The sequence below is a fragment of the Anser cygnoides genome, chromosome 11 (assembly GCF_040182565.1).
Source record: "Anser cygnoides isolate HZ-2024a breed goose chromosome 11, Taihu_goose_T2T_genome, whole genome shotgun sequence".
Taxonomy (NCBI): domain Eukaryota; kingdom Metazoa; phylum Chordata; class Aves; order Anseriformes; family Anatidae; genus Anser; species Anser cygnoides.
The window spans coordinates 6870861-6896887 of record NC_089883.1 but is presented as its reverse complement, the minus strand read 5'-3'; the positions used below and the strand labels follow the sequence as shown (position 1 = coordinate 6896887).

Below are 26027 nucleotides of genomic sequence, written 5' to 3'. Positions count from 1 at the left end.
CCGAGACAGCTGTGTCTGACTTTAACTTCACAGGCATGATTTTGAATAAAGCAGAACGCAGACCTCTCAGGAACGTTATTTTCCAGCACCTTATGTTGCGCTATGACCTCCTAGCAGCCAGGTGGTAGCATCTACTCTGCCAGATGAAAGGGCAGAACAAGCATCAAGCCAGCAGACTGCCACAGGCGTGCCCCGAAGGTGGCTCTCCAGATAATATTCCTCTGTAGCTCTCACAATTACGCCAAATTAACAGTGATTTGCAACTAGCTTGGCACCCGGGACCACAGGGCAGGAGAGGAGCCCTAATATTGCACTGTACAAACACCTGTCATAAAACCATAGCTGCAGGGAAGGGTGAGGGTTTAGACACTTGCGTGAGTATCAAACTCTAATAACAGCTCCCAGTGTACAGCAGTGTCAAGGAGAGCAACAAAATAGTCGCCCTGCAGAAAATGCTCAGAGCCCTGCAATGAGCAACTTTGGCAAATAAATAAAAATAAAATAAAATAATATTTAGGGTTGCAGCACTGCTTTTGTTGAATTTTTTTAATTCACACCACAGGACTGATGTGTGTCCTATGAGACCACTGTCTTCTCTTAGCACCTCTCCTTGCTCTTCTGTGCTGCATCCTCAGCAAGAACAGGTACAATGGGTGCCCATTGCTGCTCCAGTGTGGTTGAACTGGCTGAGGCACTCATTAACTCCCTGGACTGTAAAATACGTCTGGAGGGTTTGGGAATATGGCTCTAATGACGATTGTAGAGATGCCTAATGTCGGAGACGCCTGCCTTGGCACATTTCACAAAAGAGGTTTCCACCAGCTCTACTTAAGGAAACTCACTACTCTCCCGTTCTTCCTCCTGTTACCAACACTGCTTGATGGTTATGTTTGGATTTTCTTTCTAAGTGTGCACTTCTGCTCCTTGAGGTGTGGGATTTTAGTTAAGTGCTTCACTAAGGCCATCATTCCTCATAGCTCTTCTCTCGTGCTAGTCATGAACCCCATAAACCATAGGTAGTGATTCTAGATATAGATGAAAGAAGTTACACCTGCCTTGTATCAAAACACATGACTAAATAGCTAAATTTCATTAAGATTAACCATAAACGGGAAGGGGAAAAAAAAAAAAATAAAACAAAAAAATGTTTTAAGAAGGTGATAGATCAAGAAAACTTCAGGTGCTAAGGTTACCCAAAGGTGAAAGTTGACACAAACCCACAGGTACTCAACATGGAGATGTCCAGCAGACAAGATATAGCAAGAATGTCTCAGGGGAGCCAACTCTGTTAAGTCTGTAGTGTTCATCCTTATCTATGACAGCACATTGCCTCCCAGCTATTCAAGTGTTTATGAAAATCTGACAGGATGACTGCAAGAAATTTAATTTAAATTATCATGAGGGGTGGGGAGGAGTTGTTAATGCTTGCTTTGGTCAGGGAAATAGCTGAGAATTGTGTTGACAAAACTATTGAGCCCTAAGGAAAAGGGACTATTCTAGTTACAAAGTCCTTTCTGTGCTAATGATAATCCATGAACATTAGCATTCCACACATTAGTAATTAAAGCTGGGTCAATTTAGACCAGAAAAACTGTTTGGGTATAACAATAATTAACTATTAAATCCAAACAGTTCACTTGTCCATCCCTAAAGCACTCGACTGAGATCCCTCAGGAATGCGGGACGTTAAAAGTTCACAGGAGGCAAGCTTAGGTCTACTGAGGTACTTGGCTGGAGACACAAGACCTCCATTCTTTCTTCCAGCAGAGCAATACAGGAGGATTTTTTTTCTAAAGAAGATAAGTGGAAGTGCACAAAATAAAGAAGAGAAAAAAATCCAGGCATTCTGTCTCCTCTGGACGGCAATTTAACTGATAATTGTATTCTGCTGCAATAAACTAACTAACCAGATGTTTCAGATAATTAGTATTAAAGTTAGATTTTTATAGCAGCTGTTTTCTTTCTGACAGGCAAGCAGTATATCTGCTTCCTGGACAAACTCCTACAACAGGATGTCTAAGACATGACCGTGATGCGTGATGGCACTTGCATATATATGTGCATATATATATTCAAGAGTTTTAAATCATCTAGCTTGAATAGTGGTAAGTGTGGTAGCATGTGTGGGAGCTCAGATGGGTCACCAGATACACATTTGGTGGGTTACACGTGTGTTTTCAGAGCTTTGCTGCCATTAGCACATAACCTAGCACAGGCTGGCTCTGCCTCCAAAAGCTGACTGGCGAGACCAGCAAATTCCAAAACTTTATTTTTGCAGGGAATTGCAAGACTTATCCTGCCATAATTCTAAATCTTCAAGTGTTTTAAAAGACGCTGTTCTATTTTCACCCATTAAGAAGTCCGTTAGATTATCTATCGTGTTTATAACGCGCTATAAAATCCATCTGCAGCAAAGCATCTGTCTAGCTATGTTAATTGAATTAGTCTCCGAATCTCTCTATCTAGAGATAGACCTTTCTAGCCTTCTAACATCAGAATTTTTATAGTAGTGGTCCCTAAACAAACAGGAAGGAGATGAGCAATTTTCTAATCTAAAGAGAATTCATGAAAATGTTTTTTTTTTTTTTTTCATTTTTCTTTTGGTGGAAGAACCAGTTTTTCTTGATGGAAAACAGCCACCTTATGAATTGGCAGAAACATGTGATGAGCCCAGTTTTCATGACCTCATGCAAAAACCTTGGCATCTGAGGCCTCAGGTAGCATTTGATGTGTATCTCGTGAGGTGCTCCGTGTCTGAAAGACCGATACGCACCTCATTAAAACCATGACCACTCAGCTACCAGACTGTTCTCCTCACTAATTGTTTGGTGCTGTTGCCTTGGGCCATCAAGTGTTGGAGACCATTGCCCTGGGACAGACAGCTGTATTGACACCCACTGTGACCCAGAGGTGCTAGAGAACTTGCAAAGAGCTGAAGTTCACCACGCAAGGGAGATGTTGGCAGCTAATGAGCAAAGGGCAACAGCTGAGCATGCCAGGTCTCTCGTGTCTATCAGGCAATGGCTTGCAGTTCCGGCCTTGGGTAAAGGTTCATCAACTCAGGCAGAGACTGCTCAACATTAATTTTTCAGCATCATATTTATTGAAAGTACTCCTATAAAAGAACAGCAAGATAAAAAATCCCCCAAACAATGACAGCACTTTGGAAAAAGAAACTCAAAAGGGGTGCTGGGTGAAAAGTAAGTTCCTTTATAACGTTACTTCTTTTGACTTCCCAGTGTGACTGGTGCTGTGCTATGAGAAATTAGGATGTTCTTAACTTCCATTTTCACAGGCTTCTTCCTAAGTATTTAGGAGTTTTGAAGACTAAATCATCCTTGAAAATGAAATTTAGGATCTAAATCATGTTGTTACTTCTGAAAAATGTAACCTGTGTTTCCACAGAAAGCTGTTCTTCTGAAAGACCACTGGCATACCAGTACTAAGTGGTTCAATACCACTTAGCTGGGAGTTGAATAACACAAAAATATGTGGCAGCAGCCCCCCATGTACAGCCAGAAATGAACTGGAAATGTGTGCTTGAAGAGCAAAGCAGATCAGGTTTTGCCGGTACGCCAAGAAGGAATGCGATCTGTAATAGTAGAAGTGATGATTAGTGGTTTTTAAAATAAGATATCTCTTGAAATTAGAACTCAAGGTGGGGGTGACAACAAAAGCCATCATCAGAATGACACACAGCTATGGACACAAAGCACAGGCCTCAGATCAAACGCTTGTCCACATGGAAGCGGTGCTGCAACACAGGACATCTACCCAACTCTGTTGGCGAGGCCCTTCCTTGAGAACTGTGTGCTGTTTGGGGTGCCACAATATTATAAAGACATAAAACTCTTAGAGAGTGACCGAAGGAGGGCTACAAGTATGGTGAAGGGCCTAGCGGGCAAGATGCATGAGATGTGGCTGAAGTCACTTGCTTTTTTCAGCCCAGAGAAGAGGAGACTGAGGGTAGGCCTCATGGCGGCCTGCAGCTTCCTCATGAGGGGGAAGCACTGATCTCTTCTCTCTGGTGAACAATGATAGGACCCGAGAGAATGGTATAGAGCTGCGACAGGAGGGTCAGGCTGGGTGATAGGAAAAGGTTCTTCACAAAGGGGCTGGTAGGGCTCTGGAACTGGCTCTCCAGGGCGGTGTGCACAGCATCCAGCCTGGCAGAGTTTGGGAAGAGTTTGGAAAACCCTCTCAGACATACAGTCAGATTTTTGGGTGGTCCTGCGTGGAGCAAGGAGCTCGCTGGAGGTCTTCCAGAAAATGCCCGAATGTAGAGCTTAGTGACATGGTTTAACGTTGGACCTGGCAGTGCTAGGTTAAAGGCTGGACGATCTTAGAGGTCTTTTCCAACCTAAATGATTTTATGATTCTATCCTTGTGGGTCCCTTCTAAATCGGGATATTCTGTGAATCTACTGCTATTTATTTTTTTCCAACATGCGATATTTATAGTGCCTCCCTCCACCCCTTAGCAGAACACGAAACTAGGACTTCCAAGCCGGGGCAGCCAGGAGGAAGACGAGGGCCGGGCCTCTCGGGGGGCACCTCGCCCTCACCCCGCGTCTGGAACTTCCAGCCCGGGTCTGGGGGAGCCTCCCGGGCTGCCTGCACCCACAGCCCGGCCCCAAACCGCCGCGGCCCCCGGGGCCGCGTTGGGGCACGGCGGGGGAGGCCGGCGGGAGGCGGAGCGGCCCCGTCCCGGCGCTGGGCTCCGCGGAGCCGCCGCCAAGCCCCGTGGAGGCTCCGCCAGCCCCGTGCTTCTTTCCTCCGCCCCTCGGCGGCGGGGGCGCGGATCCGGCGGAGAGAGGGAGCGCGGCAGGGCGAGGGGAGGAGAGAAGCGAGGAGGAGGAGGAGGAGGAGGCGGCGAGCTGGCCATGGCAGCAGCCCGCGGGCGCAGAGGCAGCCGCCGCGGGCTGCTGCTGCTGCTGTGAGCGGCACCCCGAGGAGGAGGAGGAGGAGGAGGAGGAGGAAGGCTCGGAGCAGCCTCGGGGCCCGCCATCCCGCGGTGGCGGCGGTGCCCGGGAGGATGCCGGGGAAGCGGGGCTCGGCGGGCGGCGGCGGCGGTGGAGGTGGAGGCGGCGGCAGCGAGCTCCCGGGGGCCGGGGCGCCGCGGCAGCGGAGGCGGCGGAGGAAGGTGTCCTGCTTCTCCAGCATCCAGCTCTTCCTCGTGTCCGAGTGCGCCCTGATGCTGGCCCAGGGCACCGTCGGAGCCTACCTGGTGAGTGCCGGCTCCCCCCCTGCGGGGAAGTTGCCGTGAGCCCAGGGCAGCTCCCCCCGGGGAGGGGGGGCAGCGCACCCAGGCGCGTTTTTCCAGCAGCCTTTTTTTTTTTTTTTTTTTTTTTTTCCCCGGCTTAAATGACTCAGCACCGCCGAGGGGTTCCCCGCCTGCCGCCCCTCTCGGTGTGCGGCTGGAACTTGTGCTGCTCGCCGCCCCCCGGAGCCCGGCGCGGTGCCGTGCCTGCCGCCTGCCCGCCGGGCTGCCCAGTGCCTCGGCTCCACGGCAGCCTGCCCGGGTTGTGCTCGGTAAATACCGGGGGAAAGCTGCTGGGGGCATCTACCTCTTGCCTCCTGTGCTACTCGTTTTCCCCCTACTCGCTTTCCTTGCCCTCTCCGACGGGTACAGCAGCGCTAAGCGCAGCAGCCCCGTAAGTCTCCGCTGCTCGGCGTTGGGTGAAGAGCGCTCAAAATAAGTCCTCGCACCGAATCCCGAGTCCTCGCACCGAATCCGTGCGTTGGGATCTGGTGTCAGAACTGTAGTAGAAGAGTTGGAAAGATGTCCGTAAGGCTGGGCTCGTGCCTCCGAGTATACGCAGAGGGAGACAGCCTGTGAAAAGCGAGCGGTGCTCTTCCAGCAGATGCAAGCGTATAGTTGATTTAAATTTCTCAAAATAGCTCGCTGGATTTGAGAGTTAGAGTTTCCATGGAAAAGAAATGTATTTGTAATCTGTAAGGCTTTTTGAGGCCACATACGTAATGTGTTATACAGTAAGTGTAAGAGCTCCACGTTCTGTACTTGTGCTCAGTATTTAGCGCTGCCGCTCTGGCACTCAACTAATTATGTAAATTTGTACTGGATGTGAGCTGTAATTTTTTCAAGGTATGTGGCTAAAATTAATATGGTTAATATTCTCAATTAATATGCAAGGGAAAATTGCAGTCACCTTCATATAATAAAGCATGCCAGCTGAGTTTGGAACATGTTTGTAATTCCAAAGGAAACTACATTGCTTCTGCTGAGCTAAATTCAGTAAGTCTGTCAGCCTGTGTGGATAGAGGTGGGTATCGCTTAAATTTTAGGAGACATGTCTCTTTTAGGTGAGTAACGCCTTAGTAAGTAAATACGTTGTTTCCAATGAGCTACTTGCAAAATGAGCTGTCAGGAGGAAGGAGTGTGTGGTAATCCTTCGTTAAAGTAATGGCCAAGGAGCAGCCCACTGAGGTGATGCCACTCGGTGGGCACCAGTATGCTGGCAGTGTATGGATCTGCTAGAGAACTGTATATTGGCACACTTGGCTACAGCGTCCGAACACCTGCCACGCAGGACGGGCAGAGCAGTCCTGAGCATAGCATTTCCATCAAACCCCTTTGCATTGCTCTCTCTTCAGCAGCCTAGCGTTTCTTGTCCCATTTTTCCCAACTCTTGCAGCATGCTCTGTGCTGAAGTGCGCTTGCTGCCTCTTGCTCCTTCGGAGCATTTCACGTACCCCAGCTGTACCACCTGGAAAATGTGCTGCCATCACAGTTCCTGAAGTCTCAGCTCCTTCCTCTGAGGATTTAACACGGCTACAGAGCTGCTTTCCCTGCCCTGTGCCACTCTCAGGGTGCCTGGTGGGAGTGCCCTGTATCCTCCCCAGCCTGACATCACGCCCGATGGCCAGCCAGATCCACAGACAGTAACAGCCAACTGCTCCGAAGGGAGGAAAAAAAAGAAAACTAAACTCCAAACAATCCACAGCATGCATAAGCAGTGGCCCAGCTGCACTGTGCAAGTGTTTCTCCGTTCCCTGTATAATTTATCACCCGTCATTGCAAATACCACGCAGTTCTCAATGCAATGGTCGGATGCAAATGTGGAATTGTCTTTGGAGGGTGAATCCGTGCGAGTGCTGTGCTTACAGGTGTCGCGGGGGAACAAAAGCAGGAGCTGAAAAAACTTGGTGGAAAGTACGTAGGACCTAATCGCTTTTGCAGACCAAGGGTCCTGTGGGGCCAGGTGCTGTTCTCAGGTGCTGTCTTGGGAGCGAATTCAGTGGAGGCACTGCAGAGTTGCCCAGGTGTGGCTGCGAGTGAATATTAATTCACTCAGGCTCCTGGTGTAAGTATGGCTGTTGGGCTCAGCAGCCGAGTGCTGGGCTGCTCCCCGAGGGACAAATTAGCAGGCGAGACAAACGGGTGAACAAACAGAAAGAGAGACAAATAGGGAGGTGCTGTGGGGGCAGTCACGGTGTGTTGTTCTGGGCAGTTGAATAAACTACTAATTTTAGCTTGTCAGCAGTGACCGAGTACTGTGTTCATACTTCTGCTTTGCTTGGCCACATGTACGACTTTCCCTAGTTATTTGCAACTCAGGAAGAGAAACCTTTCTGCTTTTTTTTTTTTTATTGCCTTATACGGCGACAAGTTGATTTCCTCAGTTTTGTCTGCCTGGCTCAGCACAGAGATGATGAGGGCGAAAACTGAGCTTGGTAAGGAAACAAGGCAGGGGCTTGGCCTGTTAGGAGTGATCGAAGAGCTTGGTTTTGGGCTTGGCTTTCATGTCAGTAAATTTAGAAGTGGTTGTTCTTATTTCTTAATTTTTTTAGAGATGTAACAACTTTTTTTCCCATGTTCTCTGCACAATAAACTAGCAATGCCAGCCTGAATGTATGTACAAAGTATACATTCATTCATTATGTCGTTTTGAAGCAAAGATCATTCACTTTTATTTGTTCATAAAACATTGTGCTTGCCAACAGGGCTTTATAAATAATAAATGCTGATAAAAATCTATAAAGTCCAATTCTTTTCCCAGAGAACTCAGCAATGAAAATACCCTGGGATGCCAAAAGTGGACGCCTATGTTTAATTAGTGTGGTGTCTCTGAGGTTCTTTATGTGAAGTTTTAGGGAGTGTTTGATCAATGCCACGTTCCAGAATAGTTGTCAATTATCGGGCTTGCTGCCTGCAAACTGCACGTGTTCCAGAATGACTCTGTGCCATATCCTGCATAGCTTATGCAAATGCAAGCCTGTGCCGCTGCCTTAATTTCTGGGGTTGTTGAATACACCCTATTATTTGCATATTCTTGTAAGGTTTTGTGTATGCGTTTATTTGGCTTCATCTAATTACTCCTGCGTGCTTTTGGAAACTTGAATTTCCCAGCAACTGCAGTGGCGCTGGGGAAGATGCTGCTGGTCGTCTGCAGGCGTTCGTGCTGCAGAAGTTACTCGGGGTTTTAGCAGCAACTTTTAAAAGCCCAGACGATCTCCCCCGGGTTGCTCTCTGGGAGCTGAGCTCTGTGGATGAGAGAGCTGAGCGTTACCTGGTGCAGCCAGGACCGCCAGGGAAGGAGGGGAACCTCCGTTCCCAGCCGGAGCCTTGTGCCTTTCGGGCAACTGCAGCAGTGTGATCAGTCATGCCGATGAGGATTTTGATAAGGCTGATTCACATACCTTGGCAGCGGCTCCTTCCCCGTCCCCTCCCCACCCCGAATTCCTACAAGCACTATATTTTGGTATGTTTTAACTGGTAATAACCTTCCGAGCGCTCCTGATGGTTTATCGCTGAGGCATTTCATCACCCTGCTGGTCAAATCTTTTGCCTAGCCAGTGGTGAAATCATTGCTCTAGCAGAAGGCGAAGAGCTCTCGGTCTGACAGCCACAGTTTGTGGAGCGGGAGCGCAATTTAATTTTCTCTCCCTAGCCTTTAGCCTCGGATCGCTCCCGTTCAGACTGACCTAGTTGCAAGCACCCAACATCTGCCAAAGTCACGGGCTTCTTTAGATAAAGGGCACGCATATGGGAAGCACGTTGAGAAGCAGTTATTTGGTGTGCTCCGGGTAGCTGTTTTTACAGAGCTCCACTGAGATGTCTCTGTGTGCTGCAGCTTTGAATGCAGCTATTCATGTGCTTTATCAAGTGATAGAGGATGACTGGCCTGAGCATGAGATGGAAAGGAAAATAATTGGTGCCTCCTAAGGAGGGTGCCTTGGTGTTTGTGTGGGAATGAATGCCAAATTGTTTCTCGTTTTCCTGAATGAAAACTTTAAAGCCACGCTTAACTTCCCACTATAGCTGTCTGCGCAGCGGTGTTTGGCTACAGCCTGCAAAATCCCTCTTAACGTATCTGCAGTAAAAATAGTAGCGTGTAAGTCCAGTTGAGATAGCGTCTACTTATATGGCATCTGGGACAGGCTCTTTCTGTTGGTCTTTATGGCTATTGGGGTTTGGGATGTTAATGAAGGATTTAAAATACCAAATTCAGGAAAAAAAGGAGGTATTAGAGATAAATAAAGAAGTCGATCATCAAAGGGTTCCTGCTGGAGCAAACACAAGTAGGGTCCTGTGAGATGGACACCAGGGAGCTGAGTGGTTAAGAGCAGAATTTGGATTTGGGATTTTTAAAGGGTTTTGGTGCACAACTCCTCCTCCCCATTTTAAATGTTCTAAATACATCACTGTTTTCCTGTTGCAAAAAGGGTTGTGTAGGGACCTGGTCAAACTCTTCTTGAAGTCGGTGGGGAGGTGTATGTGGAGGATGTCACTGAAGGCAGTTTTATAGGAGCACTGCGGTGCCTCATGGTGTCGTCTTGTACATGGTGCTGTACGACCATCCCCAAAGAATGAGTTTGCCCCTGAGTATTTGCAGTCTGAATAGACTGGCTGGGAGAAAAGTTGCAGGTGTGGAAAATGAGGCAGAGGTTAAAAGAGTGATTCGGTGGCTGAAGCTATTGGTAAAGCCTAGGTAGCAGCAGCAGAGTCCAAGTGCCTTGGACGTAGCAAAGTCTGGCACAGCAAGGAATTCCAGTTTCAGGTGCTTCGCTCAAGTGACTGAACTGCAAGCGCATTTTTCCCATTGAATTTATTGTTTTTATTCAAGTATTTATTTTCCTAGAATGAGAATTTGCTTTAAAATATTGCTGTACTTCTTTATTCTTTCCATCCTCAGCAGTGCCGAGTAATAAATTAGCTGTAATGCTCATAATTTATTTGTCGCTGGGGCATTTAAGGGGGGAAAAACATGGAGAGAAAATAAATGTTTTAGTGGGGATGAAGATTGCCAAGCATTGGCTGGTTATTGCTTACAGTTCATTTTTTCTTAATATATCTTTGCTGGCTATGTTATTTCTGGAAAGTTGTTTCTAGTATGCCTTTCCCATTAGAGAATATTGTCTGTTTTGCAGCTGAGTTGCACAGAAAGTTATTCTGAACTAGTGCTTTTCAGTACATTCATACGTCTCTCAGAAGCCTTTTGATGTTTTTAGGGTCTCTAAGTGCGGAGCGGAGGGGAAACCTGATCCAGCGCCGGGTTCTGATGCCTGCAGGCTCCTGTGTGGTTTGGGTCAGGAGTGTAGCGTTGACATATTAATGTTAAAGCTTTATATAAATGAACAGAAACAAATTCTGGCCCATACCTAGGTTGGATTTTGGGTACCAGGAAGGCTTATGAGTAACTGGCATTTCTGCTTCGGTTTAAAGCTTTCTTTCAACTACTACTAATAGGTGAAATGGGGATAGCTACGTGTTTATCTCTTACAATGCTCTGTGCCACTTGCATTTTTTGCATTGCACATTTAAAGACAAAACACATTTGACGTGCACGAGTGTGGACTGATTGGTTTTAACGTTTAAATTTTTTATTATTTTTAGCAGAAGGTTTGGCAGCTCCTCCTTTTATCCTGTAAGGGCCGAGTGATACTTGTAAGCCCTGAAAGAAAGAGCAGCCTGTTAGAAATGTTATGATCCACCATTAAAAAAAAAAGTCTAATTTCTTTTGGCTACCCTTAGCTTCCTAAATCTCTTTGGCAATCGCTGTGTGCCTATGTGACAAGTAGGTCTGTGAGTTTTAACGTCCTGCAGTATTAATGCAGCTGAGGTTTAAAGGGATCTTGAATTAGATGAGAGCATACGTTGGTTTGAAGGTCTGGATTTGCGTTGCTCAGAAACTTTATGCAGCATGAGCCTTTAAATGGTAGTGTAGCACCTGTCCCATGAAGGGGTCAGCTGAGCTGTGATCCCTCTCCTTCTCTGCAAGGCAAGCAGATATTGCTTGTTTTCCAGAAAGGGGTGTTTCTCAGGTTACGTGGACTTTCTTTTCCCTTACTTTTAGGATGTTGCAAAGGTTGAAAAGCCAGTTTCTGTTCTGCTACAGCAGCATAAATGTATTGCTTCAAAAAAAAGTTATTTTTCAATTTATCAAGAAGAATTTGTCCTCTGTGTATAATAATCTAAGATGTTCCTTTATTTGTATACTCCTTAGTCTCTAGTTGTTCCTTCACAGTAGCAAGATTAAACAAAGGAATACTGTTTAATAGGCGAGGTTACAGCTCGGATGAATTGCTGTAGCTTGACCTTCTGATCAACACCAGATGAATCTGCAAAGTGTTATATTTTAACCACGATTCAAGGAAGTTTAAACAAACACATAATAATACGTTGTGTAGTACCCCGTGTAAGTGCTCCAGTGAAGTCAAAAAGAATCCATTTTTCCTGTTGCATAGAAAATTGCTGCTGCAGATTTTGATTTACAAGGTTTCATTATAACTGCAGCAAAACCAGGACTGGAACCCCTAGAGTCCTATCTCCAGGTCGCCTTGTTGCAACCATGAGACTCTCTGTCTCTTTGTGAATACATACTGCAGTGCAAACAGTATTGCCTATTCCGTGGTGTAGAGATCTCACGCTGCCACTCTTCATACAGCATCAGTACGATGAACAGTGATAGCAAACTGTTGATGGAGTTGATGGAGTGTCTGGTGCTTCTTCCCGGTGGTGCCCGGAGGACTCTGCCCTGGTAGGGGAAGCTTTCTGTAAATACTTAAAAAGATGAGTCCTGCATCCAAGATGTTTCCGTTTGAGTAGATGGATAAAAGCATGGAGAAAAAGAAGCATCCCTTTTCCCCAGATTTTAAGTGGGGATACAGTTGTTGTATTCATATAGACCTGCAATACAGATATGGCTAGAACTACCCCTCCTCGCCTAGCAAATCTAGGGAAGACCTCAGAACTAAAATCAGATTTCTTAAGCTCTCCAGTTAATAACTTTCCCTTTTCCAGCCTTATTCTGGATGTGATATCCTTCTGCATTTTGATCCCTAGATGTTTCTTGCTGAACTAAGGGACACAGGCCCCCTCTCTTTTTGCTGTTACGCAGTGCCTGTTGTATTGAAGTTGCAGATCAGTGACAGGGGCTCATATTGTGGCAGTGTCTGAAAGCACTTGATGATTTTAGATGACTGCTTGCAGCATAAGAGCAAAATCTTTATTCCAGGTCTGTTGGAATATTTACTTTATTTTTCTGTGGTCCAAGAAGGAGAAAATCAATTTGCTTTTGATTTTTGTTTTTCCTTCTGTTGCCTCTCTATCATAGCATCCTTTCTCCTTGCCAACCAGACAGCTGATTTCCCTTCTGTTTTTGAACATCTTTACCTTTCTTGTGTCTGCAGCGATCTCATGGATGACTTCTGTTTGCTTGCAGGCCCAATGAATTTTATATGTGTGGCTGTGAGGGCAGGTGTGGGAACAGAGAAGTTGTTTTTCCATGCTCCTTAACGATGTGTTTTTCTGGGCAAGGATTGCTGGAGTTCTCTTATTTTTAATATTTAAATGTACTTTTAAAACACTTACCATGCTGTTCATCTGTATAATTCATAATTCCTTAGTTTACTAAAAGTGGAAAAGGACTTAAAATTCAGTGTTACGGTGATCCATAAAATGACAGTGAAGTGTTTGAAAGAACCTGGGTAATTCAGTTGTATTGAGGTCTTCATGACTCATCAGCATTATGGTTTCTGAAGCGACTATGTCAGATTTGCTTTCAAGTTTTTTGGTGCTTTGATGTTTGCGTCTGAATCTAACATTTTTTTCTATTTTTTTTTCTCCTTATAAAAAGGCAACTAAAAACTCTACCACAAAGAAACTGAAAGCGTGGCTGTTTAGGAAGAGTTCTGTGGTGTGGGTGTAGAAGAATATAGGAATACTTGAGTAGATGTCATTTTTAGAAACGTATAGTGGTATACTTTCTTTTCCAACTAAAAGTTAGATCTCTGGCAGCATTGAGATTGGCATTGTTCTTGGGTCAATATATAAAGAATAGCCTTGAGGTGTATATTTTGCATGTGCACTGTAAGGTGATGCTTAACAGTTAAAGCACGCAGTATCTAATGAAATGAGGTGGAATTGATTTACAGTGGAGGTGCCAGCAGTAAGTGGTGCCCCCAGAATTCCTACAGCAGATGAATTATGCTGTGAATTTATGTAAGGTGAAAAGTAAGTATTTTCCATGGAGCCTGCTTGGAACGTGTATTAGATCAAGCTTTGTATGCTCGCAGCTGGCAAGGAGCACCTACGTTCAAATGCAGGACAGACAGAATAGTAAGAAAAACTGCACTTTGTCTAGGCCTGCATGCTTTGCAGCAGCAATGGGGATGTTCCCCATATCAAGACAGAGTTCTGAGTTGTCTGTAGATGCAGATTTGTTTCATTCCTTTGATTCTCCAAAGGGATAATAAGGAGCGAGAAAAATAGCATAACTACATAGAATTGCAGCCCGTTGTGTTGAACAACAAAGGTCATTTTTCTCTGGTAGAGTTTCAACAGGAAGAGCTGCAAAAAGGTTGTTTGGGGGGTTTTGTTTCTTATTTCTGAAAAGGAGGATGTGAAATGGCTGCTACCTCTTTCTACTTCTCTCCTTGGCTTTGTGCAAACGTAGGTTGGCACAACGTTAGAAGTAGAGCAGAGAATTGTTTGGAAGCATGATGTTGGAGTGCAGGCTAAACCTCACGCTTTGGCCTGAAGAAAATTTCTGAGAGGCCACAGGAGAACTGGCATGTACCTCACTTGGTGAGTCCCCCACACCTCTGAGTAATACCAGACCTGTATGTAGACATACGTGTCTAAACTCAGAAATGTCAAGGGAGAAGAGGGGCAGCTTTGGAAGCTTCCAAAAGATAAGTTACAAATACGGTCTTAAAAGAAAATGACGTTGAAAAATATGAAGGAGGAATGCCCCAGTAGTATCCTGCTGCTTGTTGTGCTGTGCTAATGACTTTCATCTGCTGGAAACATGCTTGCTTCTCGTCCTGACACGGTTGGCAGTGTTGCATGATGTATGGAGTTGCCAAACTAGGGGTAGATCCTTTCTTTCCCTCTAACCGGGAAATGACAGAAAAATTGCAGTACGTAACAGGGTCTTGATTTTTAAAGAGGAAAAACCCAAGTTTGGATTTCCAGTTTTCCAGTCATAAGATTTGCTTCTCGTGGTTTCTCTAAGATGCAGAAAGAGCTGTATTTGCCACAGTTTAGTAAAGATGTTTTCTCCAAGTTGCTCCTAAGGCTTTACTTTTCCTGTTGACAAGCATCCACCGTGCTTGGTGAGATGTTGTGGTGGGCTAACCATGGACTGCAACAGCCAGATGTGCTCTCACTGCCCTCCTCGACAGGACAAGGGAGAAAATGAGATGAAAAAGCTCGTGGGTTGAGATAGTAACAGGGAGATCACCGACCAATTGCTGTCACAGCTGAAACGTGCTCAACTTTGGGGAAAATTAATGTGTTGCCCAGTAAAGTAGATTTGGAGGTTGAGAAAGGAAGGCAAAAATTAAGACAACAGGATTTTCTCTCTTTTTTTTTTTTTTTTTTCCTCACTCTTCCATGTGGCATTTTGCCCTTTCTTATTTAAAACTTATATAAGTTTTCCTCAGCGTTGCTGCTGCCTCGGTCATGGCCATGGTGGAGCCCTTGCAGAACCGGGCCTGGGGCGGCCCAGCCTGTCCTCACAGCAGCCCCAGCTGCCTGCACCTCGCTGGGGACACCCAGTGCGGGTTTGTGCTGCCTCTCCGATGGCAGTGGGACCTTTACTACCTCCTGCCTGGCCACACTGGGTCTGGAGAGCCCTGAAACAGAGGGAGGCAAGGGGCACATCCCCTCAGGCCCCAAAAGGCTGCACCTTGTTGGGCGCTGAGAGAGCGTCCACCCTCGTGTGGGAGCTAAAGTAAAATTTGCATCGTGTGTCATCACTGGCATGCTCTTTGCAGAAATGCTGGCTGGCGTTGGGTAAATTAATTCCCCCGTGCTTGGCTCCTGTCAGCCCTTGGTGGCCGGTCACAGGCTGTTAGGGTGGGCTGGTGAGCAGCAGCCAGGTTCAGGCCATGGAGAAATGAGTGCCTGTGGAGGGTGTGACTAAAACAAATATTCTTTCTCTCCTGCTGGCATTGTCTGTAAAATTTGATAATTGTTGGAATGAGCCTCACCAAATGCCGCAGTTTGTGATGCGCAGAGAAAGCATCGAGCATGTAGGCCCTTTATGAGAAACAGTGGGCAGCATTTGTTAGGGCTTACCAGCAAAAGAAAACTGTGTTTTTGTTTTTGTCTTGTTCAACGTACAGGGCCGAGAGCAGTTAATTACAATGGGCCTTTCAGCCTCCCCATGAGATGCACACTTTGTTTCCTGCTGCCTTTTGCTCGTTATAATGCAGGTCCTTATGTCTGAAGTCAGCGCAGCTGCTGGCCGAGGGACTGGAGCCCTCGCTGAAGGAATGCCTTGTCTGGGGGTGCCTGTTTGTGAAGGGTGGTGGCATTAAGTTGATGTTGTCGTCCGGTTTGGGTGATCCCATGGTCGGTCAGTCCCATCTGAGGTGCTCAGCACCATGAACACCCACTGAGCTCAGCTGGGTTTCTGCAGGCACTTGACATGTTGTCTTCTCTACCTCTTGTGCAGAGGGGTGGTTTGCCCCCACGTTTGTGTTTCTGTCATCGAAAGGTGGCATCAAAAAACATATGGCTAGCTTGAGCCCTGGGGCTGCAGTGCTAGTCTAGGTTGGATTTTTTGTTTCTTCTCTTGCTTAATCTGTCATAATTAGTAATATTAAAAAGAAAATGTGTATCAAGGGAGCTGGCTTGGGACTACCGAAAAGTTTCAATCCCATAGTTTTGGGTTTGAATCCCATTGGGATTCACTCCTACCAACTTGAAATATTCTGAGAGCAAAGGCTGAAAAGGGAAGATTTCAAGCATTCCATGGACCTAGATAAACTGTTTGCTTCCAAGAGCTTATTTGCTCTGTTGAGGCCACTTCTGCATTAGCAAATGTTTCTGTGAATGAATGGATTTCAAAAACAGCTTGGGAATTATTCGATGGCTATTGAAGTCAAGCCACACTAGTAATCCATGTGCTAGAGGCACAGCTTTGTGGGTTTGCTGCTTACAGTTTGCTGCATTGTTTGGCATGACTGTACAAGCTTTCTCAAATGCTGGCCCTCTACAGAAGTCCAGTGTTTTCTGTGAATTAGGATGCATCAAGGCTGCTGTATTGCTCTTGCTCTTAATCACAGTGCTAGCTCCTACTAAGAAGGCAGAAGTTTCAGATTTCCTCACTCTAGTCTTGTGGAAGCACTTGGGGCTTATGGTTTAGCCTTTTGTAGCTGAGAAGAAATTTATTGATTTGAATCATTCAGCTTAATTCAATTCTGGACAAGTTTTCTGCCAGAATATTTTTCCTTATTTAAAAAGATCCCTAATGAATAACTGTAGTTGTATGTAATGACTCCTGGGAAATACTGGATGCAGTCTCTAGAATCAGTTCTGTGCTGTTTTCGAATGCAGATTACGAACTTTTGATGTGCGTGTCTGAACAGTGCCCAGGGTCCCTTGTAGCCATCTGTTTTTTCAAGATGCTCCCACATTAATAAGCTGCATCTTTGGTATTCTGTGGACAGGTATTCAGTGAGAAATTGGTTGGCTGGATAACAGCTTAGGTAAATCTGGATATAAAAGTCTCTCTGCTTTCAATGCATTGTTGGGACTAGAGTGTTGCCAGCAGGAGAAAACAGGTTGTTTGCACCTAGGACATGGTATTTTCATCTGGTTTCAAACCCTTACCCTGAAGAAGAGTCTGCGTAGCTGGGATTGTGGGTCAGGGAAGGGAACATCCATCCATTATGGATGTCTCTCAGAAATTGCACTTTGAGGCTCCAAGGTATGCGTTCTTTAAGAGATGCACAGCACTTTTCTGGACTAGAAATGCAAGTTGAAACCAAAATTACCTTTGCTTTCTCCTTTATTTGCCCCCAGTGGTACATAACGTATAGATTCAGGCATGTTCATTTTGATTCTCAGCATCCTGATTGCTCTCAGAACTCTTGGTATCAAATATTACATTTTGTGACTCTTCGTCACAAAAATTTAAATTCGTGGAGTGTTTCCAGGAGTCACTGTCCCTGGTATTTCCCTGCTCTCTGCCTTGCCCCTGCTGCACACAACCAAGAGATGAAACAAATGGGGGAACAGCAACTTGTTTCCTTTGGGCCAATACTCACTAGGCAGAACCTGTTGATGTTGGCATCTTGGCAGGGGCAGAAGAACATTCCTGCCACATGTGGGTTATGTTTTATAACCTGGATTTTGCTTTGCAGTTGGCTGTCCGGAGCTGTCATGTCCAAACTGACTGCCTTCATCAGTCAAGATTAATGTACATGCCCAGAGAAATCTGTCTTCATTTGCATTTGAGCAATGTGACATGTGTCACAGCTAGGAGAAGACAGCTTTGCCGTAGAGTAATGCTTGTTGGCTCAGCAACAGCTATAGGTAGTTTTTGGTAAAGGTACAGGTTGGGGTCTTGGGACGTTTGGGTTCATTTTGTGGCTTTTGTCATGGACTTCGTCAGGCCTTCTTTGGGTTTCATCTCTACATTAGCTAATTGGGTAGTTGTGATGTAGTCAGGCTTTGTCGTGGGCTGGGATTGTGGATGCTCAGCCTCCACAGTGAAGGTGACTGGGGTGAAAGAGGCATGCCCTGAACCAGGTCTCTATGAGATATTATAATAAAGTTGATACCAGTCTGTTAATTTATTTAATGCTAATTTTGTATTATCCCACCTGTGGTTGATCTGTGAGGCATCTTCCTTCACCCTGGGCTACAATGCGGCCTTGTTGCCAGCTGAATGCCATCTTTGCTTCCTTCACACCTGCCTGGAGCTGTGGTGTTGAGCATCCAGCCCTTTGCCTTCTGAGCCTTCCCAGGGACTGGCTATTTGGGGCTGCTTTCCTTGCTCTGTGGGTAGTGATGGATTTAAGAGCCTGAGGGTATTATTTTTCAAAGATGCTTTCCGAGCCACACTCTAATTGACAAAAGTGACTTATTCTAAGTGTCTCTTTGAAAATGGTGCTCTTGTTCCAAAGCCACTTAAGTGCTTTGGAAAAATCTTTCTGCCTGTTATTGATTGCAGTGGACTGCTTCAGTGGTGCCTAGCCTCATGTAAAGCAGTCCAGATTTAAAGCCTAAATGTTATGTGCCTGTCTAATAAACTGTATTGTAATTAGTATCTTTGGGAGGCAGGAACCAGGGGGAAGCTGAGTGTAAAGGGAATTAATTTCATATAAAAGCTGTCTGTAAAGAATAAGTGAAGAACTGTGGAAGGAGATGAAAACACAGCAGTCGAAATGGGTGCAGAGAGGATATGTGATAGGAAGAAAATGGGTGTGAAGCTGCAAGGCAAACTTTAATAGGCTTATGTTAAAGCGGACAAAGGATCTAGACTAGCAGGTAGTGAGCTTGCATAAACACTGATCCACCAGTCGAACAGTTGGAGTTAATATAACCTGCAGGTCCCTGTTTTCCAGCTTCCCCCATGCAAGTTGGACTGGACACATCCCTGTTGTTCACCACAGCAGGTCCCCAGCATCATCCTCCGGTATGAGAAACCCCTGCTCGGGGCTGTGTGGGCCACTTTGAGATAGCAGGGGCTTCATCTGACATGGATTCATGCAGGTGGCTTTTCATTTTACTTTGTTCACTGCACGTCTCCCAGGGAAGCTTAGCGTGGCTTTGAGCAGTACACCTGGGGGATGACAGACTCCTGCCCTGGCTGGGGTGTCATGCACCTGCAAAATCAGGGTCAGGGGAAGGCAGGGGCTGGAGAAGTGCAAGGACAGAAGAGTGCATATGTTGGCTGCACTACCCAGATGGTTAGTGAGTCTCTGGTTTGGCTTGGTGCTGAGCAATGAACGCAAAGCCATGCCAACTGTGCAGTGCTGAATTCGGGGTTCCTCCCAGAATTCGTTGTGCCACTGCTGTAGGAGCAGTGGTCCTCTGTGGAAACTTCTCTGGTATTGAGCTTTTGCTCATCTCAGGCTTGGGTGGGTAGGTGGTGGTGACTCCTGCTTTCCTTGCACATACTCATTGAATTTTTGCAGGGTCTGGTGGTTCTGCAGTGAGGGGACCCCATAAGCTGCTGCTCCGTGCCTGTCTCTAACAAGGATTGTTGTTAATACTGCAGACATGAGGTGAAATTCAGCCATCTGTGTGTACAGCCTCAGCAGACACATTTATTCATTGGCTTTTTTGATAGCTCACTTCCCAGTGAACCCCAAGGAACAGAGCTTTCGTCATCTGGCGAGACATCTCGTTGCCTGTATATGTTTTACAGGGAACGCGTCGAGTCCAAGTGAGCTATAACAAGTCTGCAAGTTACAGCTAGATCTCACGGTTAATTGTTCTTTAACTACAAGATGTTTTTTTAATTGCCTCTCTGTTATTTTTTGTGTGTTATTTTAAAAAGCGCTTGTAAATCACCTTCTGTTCAGGAGGAAAGGGCTTGCCGTTTCTGAGAAGTGGCAAAATGGGGAGGTGGTGTGATGGGAGGGGAGGTGACGTTGCACGGCTTGTGCTGTGCTCAGCACTGCCCAACTTCAACGTGCAAACGTCACAGGGCTGCCCTTCACAACTTCCACCCCTCGTTCTTCGTGCAGGAGATGTTCAGATAACGACGAGGATCTCGGACAGGAATAGCTGTAAGATCACCTTCACGCCCTGACTCCTTGTCTGTTCACACCACACCCTCCCCGCGCTCACCTCCCAGCCTGCCCCGTTCTTCACCGGGGGGTTTGGCGGCAGCCGGCGTGCAGCTCCCCTTCCTGCCCTTGGCTCCGCGCAGAGCAACGGCAAGGAGGAACGAGTAGTTTGGGAGCAGGACGACCTGGACAGCTCCTGCGTGGGCTGCAGGGGAGAAGAGTCTCTAATTTTTGGGACCAACTTGGGGTGTTGGTACTCACCTGCTAGAGACCCCCTAATGCCACCTGCAGACGCTTGCAGTAATTTTTGAGTTACCCCAGATTGCTGGGGATTGATAATACCCTGTGGCCATTTCGTTAGTTCCCTTTTAAACGGCTTCCTTCCTCCCATCGCTTACGAAGTAGAAGTATTTTGTGTGCCGGTCGATGAGAGCTGCCTCTTATTTCTCCTAAAGCCGAGCTCCCGTTTGCGGTAGCCAGGCATCCTTGCTGCTGGCTGGGGAGAGGAGCGTGAGAGGTATCAGCAGAGCCAGAGCAGATGAGGAGAAAAGTAGCAGGACTTGTCAGAAAACCTCCTCTCTCAGTGTACAGCCTTTATATAATCACCGTTGTCCTCCAACCGTGAAAACTGAATTCAGCTTCCATCAAAGCTTTTATTAATGCTGCCTCAGAGTGTCCTGCCTGTGTCACTTCTGCCCTGGTTCTTGCCTGGCAGCTGGGAACGCTGCTGCAAGCAGCTCCGCGGGCCTCTCGTCTTTATCTGCGCTGTGGCATGACTCGGATGCAACCCTTAGCCCCGAATTCAGCTCTCGATCATAAATTAAGATAAGATGAAGTCCTTTGCCTGGCAGGTTTTCCTGCCAGGCTTGCATTATGGTTTCTGTTGTGGTGAGCGGCGCTGGGTATAGTACAATGTCTTATCTGCGGACACGAAGTGTTGTGCTGGGAGTATTTTATTAGCTAGACAAGCAAATTTGCATTGATGGAGGGGCCACGGGGAGAGGGAAGTGAGGCTGCTGCCGTGTGACAGGTCAAGATCCTGCCTCTCTGGTGCCTTGACAGTACGTGGGAAGGGGCTTTTTTTGCCAGAAGGAGCCTCCCAGAGACATGCGCTTCATCTCCGCTCAGTGTTTCTTGTGATCCATCTGCATAGTGCAGATCAAAGCCCCTCATCTTAAACCGAACCCGGGGTGATGGTGCCCTGTTTGTACAGTCCTGGGTTTGCGTGTGAATCGTATCGCCAGTCCTGCGTGTCGCCAAGAGTGTCTTTCGTGCTGTAGGAGTCTGCATTTAAGTTGTTAAATACGGTTTGGGTTACTTTTGGTCTGGCTCTGTTCAGCTACTTACCGGACACAAGAAAAGAATAAAAAGGAGATTTATCTCTGAATGTGTCGAAGATGCTCTGACTGCACTCCCTCGGCCATTTACATTTACATTTTTTTCAAATATCTGCTAGCTTTGCTGTACGCGTGCTGCTAAAGAGAAGTGTGGGCTACAAATGGGTTCTGGCACTGGATATATTTATGCAGATACCCTGTCAGAGACTGAAATATCTCCTGCATTCACGCAGCGAGGTGAATCTTGAACAGCAGGCTTGGAAGAAGAAAGGTTGTGCGGACGCTTGGTTTGTGGCTGCGGAAATGTTTTCAGAGGTTGGGGCTCGAAAGTTTTGTTTTGTCTTAAAAAAGCCCGTCTTAGCTGTGATGCTTATCTGTGTCAGAGCAACAGAAAAGGCCTTTCGAGCCTCTCTAGGAAGTTCACTGTGGTACCTGTGTCTATTTCGAGCTGCCCGTGACTCACGCCATCCTGCCGTGACAGGTAACAGCCCCGACAGCCGTCTTGTTTGCACCTCTCCGAATGGGGCAGCGCTCCGTTTCCCCGGGGGAGGCAGGGAAAGGGGGATAGTCTGTGGTGTCCCGTGCAAGATCCTTGGGAAGCAAATGCAGAAGGTTAACAGCAGCCCGTTGCATGGCTGTTTGCTGCAACGATTGCCTGCATTACCGAGGTTACGTTTTTCATGCTGCATCTTTGATCTGCATGGAGCCCGCTTGTGCTAGACTGGTGGAAAATAGACTCGTTCAGCTTTGCGAGGCACGTGACTTTATTTTTTTAAGCTACTCTGAAATGAACTGTGGGTTTCCATGGGCGTATCGACTCCTGACCAAACAGGATATCTTCTGTGGGTGCTGCCTGCTCTTTGCACTGCTTGCAGTGTGCAGTTAGCATTGTTCCGAGCGGCTGTGGCATAGCTGCACGGCCTGGCCGAGGGCTGCTTTGTGCCTTGCGTCGAGTGAAGGTGAGTGGCAAAGGATGCTGCGACTACTGAGATGCAGAGAAAGAAGTCACCTGAAACACAGCGGGGTGCAGGAGGTAGCAGATAAGTTTTCTGCATGGTTGGAGTAAAGAGGGGAGAGAGGAGGTGGTGTCACAAGCGTGCATCTGGCCTTGAGCACGAGTGCACGGTGCTGCTTCTCTTGCTGCATGCTCTAACATCCTTTCTGCTCAGGCCACTGAAAATCCTGGCCGTGAACGTGTGCTTAATTCAGACCGGGTCAATACGCTCAGGGCTGGTCACCAGAATATAAAATAAATTGTCTGCACCAGGCAGGAGAGTGAAGCACAGATCCGAGCTGCACATTCCTCGTGGCACCGGCACAGTAACTTGCAGATTTACCGGTACTGGCCTAGAAACAGCGTAAGCACATGCTGCAACAGCCGAGCTAACAACACCCTCCTTCTCAGCTGCGGCGCTATTATCCCTGTCACGTGAATGCAAATTTCTGTGCAGAGACAATTTCCAGACCTTGAGCAGAGCCAGCTTGGGTGTGTTTGCATCGCCACCCTTTTTGCTTGCTCTTCTGTTCGTATGCCCAAAGCCAGCACAGGTGTCAGCAGCTCTGGTGAGGGCGTCTTTTATGTTCCCACAGACTTGGTTGGACTGGGAACGGCGTTGAAAGAAGCCATCAGCGGGCGGAGATGGGCCCTCCCGATGGCCCCGCTCGCTATTTCGGCAGGGAGGGAGCAGCGTGGTGGGAAGAACCAGTGGGTGCCGATGCTTGTGCAAAGGGCTCTGAGCTCCCTGCTCTCCTCCCGGCCAGCCGGGGAATGGGCAAAATGCCACGGGAATTGTCCACACTTAAAAAGGAAAAAGGATCAACCCTAAATGATCGTCATGGTGCTGAAACCATGGAGTATAAAGAATAAAGACAGGATTTGGCCCTGTCCCGCGTGGCTGCTGGAAGGGAGGACGAGCGACACCTGAAGATGGGGGCGGAGGTGCGTGGAAGCAGCAGAGCTGTTTGCGGGACGGTGGCTTTGGCCCTTCGAGGAATCTTACGTTTCCCAGCTCTGTAATGGAGAATGTGGGAGATGGTTCACGTCCGTTTTCCTCTGGGAACGGAGTTGCCAGGCAATTATTTTACACCCTATAGCACTGCCGACATGTCTCTTCAAGTCCGATCTCTTACCACATAACTGAGAAAACGTATTTTACATTAAAAAGCAGCCTTTAAAAAAGGCCCTTCAGGCATAAAGTCAATGCGTTTCCTATATATAACCCCGTGTTATTAATACAATGAACTTATCTGTAGACTCTGTGGGGGAATATGACTTATCGTTGGAGATACGAACAATATGATGTTCGTTTTCGATGCACTGTGCGTATGACTCCGGTCATACACACACATGACATACAGCGGTGCCCCCAGCCTTCAATTCATTCCTTCGTGACAAAGTGGGGCAATGGTGTGAGGCAGCTTTGCGGATTGCATTTTTGTTGAGCATTAATATAAAATAAACAGCCTCTAGAGAGAACAAATCTACCTTGGGTCAGAAATGCCAGGATCTATAGATCTGGGGCAGACAGCAATGATGAATGTGGGCGAGTATTATCGAACTGAGTCCAGAATAGCATGACAAAAGCTTCCCTGGGTTTACTTACAGGGGTTGCAATATAAGTCGCTTTGGCTGAAAAAATTTAAGGTGGTGATTGATTTTGTTGCTTTTCCTTTTTTTTTTTTTTATGTGAGTAGTTTATCACTGTATGCATCGTGTGAGATCATTTTCCTCTTTCAATCATTGAAGAGCGTTTCGGAGGGGACTGAGGAGGCCCCTTTAGCCCAGGTCCTTGTGAATGCTGAAATGTCTTTGGAAAGCGAGACGGACACATTTGTGCAGTTCCCGGGCTCTGTAAGAAGAGGAAGGAATGAGGTACATGAGCTTGCAGGTAGCACAAGCATCGTATAAGTTTAAATTACGGTTATTGTATGTTAGGTGGTGCCTTCGTATAGGCAGCAGGCTGGGTTATGTGGCATTTCGGGATCCCCAGGCCTGCTTTTTGGGAGAGGGAGACGTGCAGGAGCCCAGACTGATGTGTTTAGGGTGGGCCAATTGATTTATCTGGTGTAGGCTTACTCTGGAGGAGCGTGAACTTGCAGAAAGGACTGATAGCTTCTGACCTGTTGATCTCATAGCTAAATCTTAGTGCTGAGCAGGGGATGTCTTGAGTGGGTCACAATGGGGATCCTGGAGGTGGGATGCAGTTAGAGCTGGAAAGGCAGTTCCCGATGGAGGAGGTGGGGTGAGGGAAGGTCTCGAGACATGGAAAAAAAAAAAAAAAAAAGGCCATGGGTCCGGCACGCTTGTGTGCGCGCAGTCCTGCAGCTAAAGCGCTCTGCAGGCGCAGTGCCCTGTGGCCTGTTCAGGACCGATCTATAGGAAAGACACGAGGACATAACAGTAACGGGGATCTAGGCAGAGCAGAGCTGTGCTCAGCCCAGGTGCAAACCCGTACGAAGCTGTAGCTGCAGTGCTGCTCCCACCGTGCCTGGGTGCTGGCATTTGCCGTGATCACAGCACCCTCTGTGCTGCCTCTCTCCTCTCACTCCTCTGGGCTTGCCTGGTCAGTGGATGGTTTCACAGTTACCTTTTTGGGATAAAACTCTCCTTCCAAGGCACTGGGCCCATGCATCTCGTCCGTCTAACTTTTGCTGGGTTGTTGTAACAGCAGCCCTGTAACTATTTTCATCATAGAGCAGAAACTCTTAAAATGAATTTCCTCCTAATCCGCTCATTCCAGCCGTGACAAAACAGCTGTGTGACTTCCAGCAGCCAAGAAATAGCGAGTTCCCAGCTCACACGGCGGGCTCCTGGCACTCCCCGCTGTGTTTTAGCGGGAGGCTGTCCGCCTGAAGGCCCCGTGCTGCCGCCCTGCTCCGTGCCCTGCGTCCCTGCTGGGGCCGCAGCCGCCTCGTGGGCTGCGCTCCCGAGCGTGGGCTCAGCGCACGAGGACTCTTGGTAATCCTCGCAGCCTTTCCACGTGACGTCGGTATTTTACAGGGACCTGTCGTGGCTTCTGCAACATTTACGTAACTCTCGGTAAATAGGGCTAGTGTCGGGGAGCTGCGGTGGCTCCTGGGGAGCAGGCTTGTGAGGAAACCGGGGCAGCACAGCGCTGGCTTTTCAGCCGGCCGTGGCCCGCACGCAAGCTGCAGCCGTTCGGTCAGGTTACAACTGGGGCTGCTGGGATGCAGGAAGCCCTGGAAGGGTGGGGTGTAGAAGAAAGCGAAAAGAACGATTTGACCCTGGGCAGAGGTTGGTTTGGGGTAAATGCAGGTAACATCTCTGCTGTGCTAACGCTGGTGGTGTAGTCAGTGTGCGTGTTTAAGGTCACGGCCAATGTCAAAGCGAAAATTGGGGCTGTGCTTTCGGCTCCTGCCACTCTGGATGTAACAGTTATATTCCTGGTTTGTCTGGCTAAAAATCTGCATGTTGACCATTTATTTCCAAGCCCTGTTTTTATTTGGGGATTTTTTTTCCATGACTGCCAGAGTTTTTGCACTCTGATTTGTTTGCTCATCCTGGGGGAGATTCCCCCTTCTGCCGAACCACGTCTTGGTGGGACCTCAGCTATCGCCGTGCTCCCCTGGGGCCACGCTGAAGGTGGTGGCTGGGTTTCGGGAGGGCAGGAGGATCTGCGCTGTGGCTGTTCCACCTCAGACGGGTGCAGCACTGCCGGCCCTGACCGCAGCACCT

General features: G+C 47.4%; 1 protein-coding gene across 1 annotated transcript in view; it reads left to right on the top strand.

Annotated features, from left to right (window-relative positions):
* Positions 1–4586: 4586 nt before the first annotated feature.
* The window catches only part of SLCO3A1 (solute carrier organic anion transporter family member 3A1), a 134837-nt gene continuing 113396 nt past the window's right edge, over positions 4587–26027 (top strand). Inside the window, exon 1 of the mRNA XM_048071889.2 lies at positions 4587–5226. Coding sequence (XP_047927846.1) covers positions 5035–5226 — 192 coding nt within the window. The 5' untranslated portion in view covers positions 4587–5034. The remainder of the gene's footprint in view (positions 5227–26027) is intronic.